This window comes from Vulpes vulpes, chromosome 9 (genome assembly GCF_048418805.1).
Source record: "Vulpes vulpes isolate BD-2025 chromosome 9, VulVul3, whole genome shotgun sequence".
NCBI classification, from domain to species: Eukaryota; Metazoa; Chordata; class Mammalia; order Carnivora; family Canidae; genus Vulpes; species Vulpes vulpes.
In genome coordinates this window covers 100,399,053-100,402,416 of record NC_132788.1, presented here as the reverse complement: position 1 = coordinate 100,402,416, position 3,364 = coordinate 100,399,053, and the positions used below count along the sequence as shown (strand labels likewise).

Below are 3,364 nucleotides of genomic sequence, written 5' to 3'. Positions count from 1 at the left end.
GTTCTTTAGCACCCCATACTCCTTGCCTAGACATGCCAGAATGTGACCAGAGCTCAATTTATGTTTCCAAAACTTAGAATAATTTTTGAATTAAAACTGTAGAATACAGGGCCTTTTGTGAAAAACGTAATTGGAACAAAAATTCCACAACTATAGTGGTACGGGGGATCTCCTTATGGAGACCATTTACTGGCATAACATATTGAAGTGAATTTCTGGAATAAAAAAGAAAGCATTTCAAATCTTAGAGTAACATAAGTTTGTGTGAAAATTAGTCATGCTATTTGCTTCTGTCCTTGAAGTCATCTCCACCACATGGAACCAGGAAATGATACACGAATTTCAGAGTTTCTTCTTCTGGGATTATCAGAGGAACCAGAATTGCAAACCCTCATATTTGGGCTTTTCCTCACCATGTACCTGATCACTGTGTTTGGAAATCTACTCATCATCCTGGCCATTGGCTCTGACTCCCACCTCCACACCCCCATGTACTTCTTTCTTGACAACCTGTCCTTTGTAGACATCTGTTTCACCTCCACCACCATCCCCAAGATGCTGCTGAATATCCAGACTCAGAGCAAAGTGATCACTTATGAAGGCTGCATCTCACAGATTTATTTTCTCATACTCTTTGCCGTGTCAGACATCTTTCTTCTGAGTGTGATGGCCTATGACCGGTATGTGGCCATCTGCCATCCCCTACACTACATGGTCATAATGAACCCTCATCTCTGTAAACTGCTAGTTCTGGTGTCCTGGATCATGTCTATCCTGAATTCCTTGCTACATTGTTTAATGATGTTGCGGCTGTCCTTCTGTACACACTTCCAAATCCCCCACTTTTTTTGTGAACTCAACCAGATGATCCAACTTGCCTGTTCTGACACCTTTCTTAATAACTTGGTGATGTATTTTGCAGCTGTCCTGCTGGCTGGTGGTCCTTTCGCTGGGATCCTTTACTCTTACTCTAAGATTGTTTCCTCCATACACAGAATCTCATCAGCTCAGGGCAAGTATAAAGCATTTTCCACCTGTGCATCTCACCTCTCAGTTGTCTCCTTATTTTATTGTACGATGCTTGGTGTGTACCTTAGCTCTGCTGCTACCCAGAGCTCCCACACAAGTGCAGTGGTCTCTGTAATGTACACTTTGGTTGCACCCATGTTGAACCCCTTCATCTACAGCCTGAGGAACAAAGATATAAAGAGAGCTCTGAAAAGAATCATTGGGGTTCCAGAGATGTAAGGGCCAATCGTCATGGGGCTGAAGAAGTGCCCATGATTTCAGGACTCACAGCCTCAGAGCCAGGAACTGCCATTCTTTGATCAGACAGTGGAAGTAGAATCTGCTCATTCTATTTATTTCCTGGAATTTCCATTTGTTTGAATTCAGCTTCTCCATACACTCGCTTTATTAGACTTCTACTCTGTCTGATATACATAGTTTTCCCCTTTGTCCATATCCTACTTTTTCAAAGTTTTTTCCAACCTTGGTAAAAAATTTTTGGAAATTCTCATTTATATCATGGGGTACCATGGATCTCTTTTTTTTTTTTTTTTTTTTTTTTACCATGGATCTCTTAAGAATACTTTCTACTGTGGAAACCCTCTTGCATTGTTGGTGGGAACTCAAGCTGGTACAGCCACTCTGGAAAACAGTATGGAAGTTCCTCAAGAAGTTAAAAATGGAGCTACTGTATGACCCAGCAATTGCACTACTAGGTATTTACTCCAAAGATACAGATGTAGTGAAATGAAGGGTCACCTGCACCCCAGTGTTCATAAGAGCAATGTCCACGACAGCCAAACTGTGAAAACAGTCAAGAAGTCCACTGGTAGATGAATGGATAAAGATGTGATATAGATAGATAGAAAGATAGACATATAGATAGATACATAGATACATAGATAGAATATTACTCAGCCATCAGAAAGGATGAATACTTACAATTTACATTGAGGTGGACAGTACTAGAGGGCATTATTCTGAGCAAAATAAGTCAATCAGAGAAAGAATTATCATATGGTGGTTTCATTCATATGTGGAATATAAGAAATAGCGCAGAGGATCATAGAGTAAGGGAAGAAAACTGAATGGGAATAAATCAGAGAAGGAGAAAAATCTAAGAGACTCTTAACTATAGGAAACAAACTGAGGTTTGCTGGAGGAGAGATGGGTGGAGGTTGGAGTAATTGGGTGATGAGCATAAAGAGGGCACATAATGTGATGAGCCGTAGGTGTTATATGCAGCTGAACACTACATCTGAAACTAATGACGTACTATATGTTGGCTAATTTAATTTAAATATTTTTTAAAAGAAAGAAAAATAAATAAACAAAAGTAGAAAAAAAAAAAAGGAATACTTTCTACCGGGGCACCTGGGTGGCTCAGTCTGGTTATATGGCTACCTTCAGCTCAGGTCTTGATCCCAGGGTCTGGGAATTGAGCCCCATGTTGGGTTCCCTGCTTGGTGAGGGTCTGCTTCCCCCATCCCTCTATCAGTCCCCCTGTTTATGCTTGCTCTCTCCCTCTCCTCTGTCAAATAAATAAATAATCTTTTAATTTAAAAATGGATACTTTCTACTCAAAGAACATATATCATCCCAAGTAATCTTCTCTTATTTTACTAAAAGGATAGTCATGAGTCATATTTTTCTTTTTTTATAATAAATTTATTTTTATTGGTGTTCAATTTGCCAACATACAGAATAACACCCAGTGCTCATCCCGTCAAGTGCCCCCCTCAGTGCCCGTCACCCATTCACCCCCACCCCCCGCCCTACTCCCCTTCCACCACCCCTAGTTCGTTTCCCAGAGTTAGGAGTCTTTATGTTCTGTCTCCCTTCCCGATATTTCCCACACATTTCTTCTCCCTTCCCTTTTATTCCCTTTCACTATTATTTATAGTCCCCAAATGAATGAGAACATATGTTTGTCCTTCTCCGATTGACTTACTTCACTCAGCATAACACCCTCCAGTTCCATCCACGTTGAAGCAAATGGTGGGTATTTGTCGTTTCTAATGGCTGAGTAATATTCCATTGTATACATAAACCACATCTTCTTTATCCATTCATCTTTCGATGGACACCGAGGCTCCTTCCACAGTTTGGCTATTGTGGACATTGCTGCTAGAAACATCGGGGTGCAGGTGTCCCGGCGTTTCATTGCATCTGAATCTTTGGGGTAAATTCCCAACAGTGCAATTGCTGGGTCGTAGGGCAGGTCTATTTTTAACTCTTTGAGGAACCTGCACACAGATTTCCAGAGTGGCTGCACCAGTTCACATTCCCACCAACAGTGTAAGAGGGTTCCCTTTTCTCCGCATCCTGTCCAACATTGAGTCATATTTTTCATGTA

The 3,364-nt window shown here is 41.0% G+C and overlaps 1 protein-coding gene across 1 annotated transcript; it reads left to right on the top strand.

Moving 5' to 3' along the window:
* The first annotated feature begins 315 nt into the window (after nt 1-315).
* Nucleotides 316-1,248, top strand: LOC112913288 (olfactory receptor-like protein OLF4). Its single transcript, XM_025989872.2, has one exon. It carries the CDS (start codon nt 316-318, stop codon nt 1,246-1,248), a length of 933 nt encoding a protein of 310 aa, XP_025845657.1.
* The last annotated feature ends 2,116 nt before the right edge of the window (nt 1,249-3,364 follow it).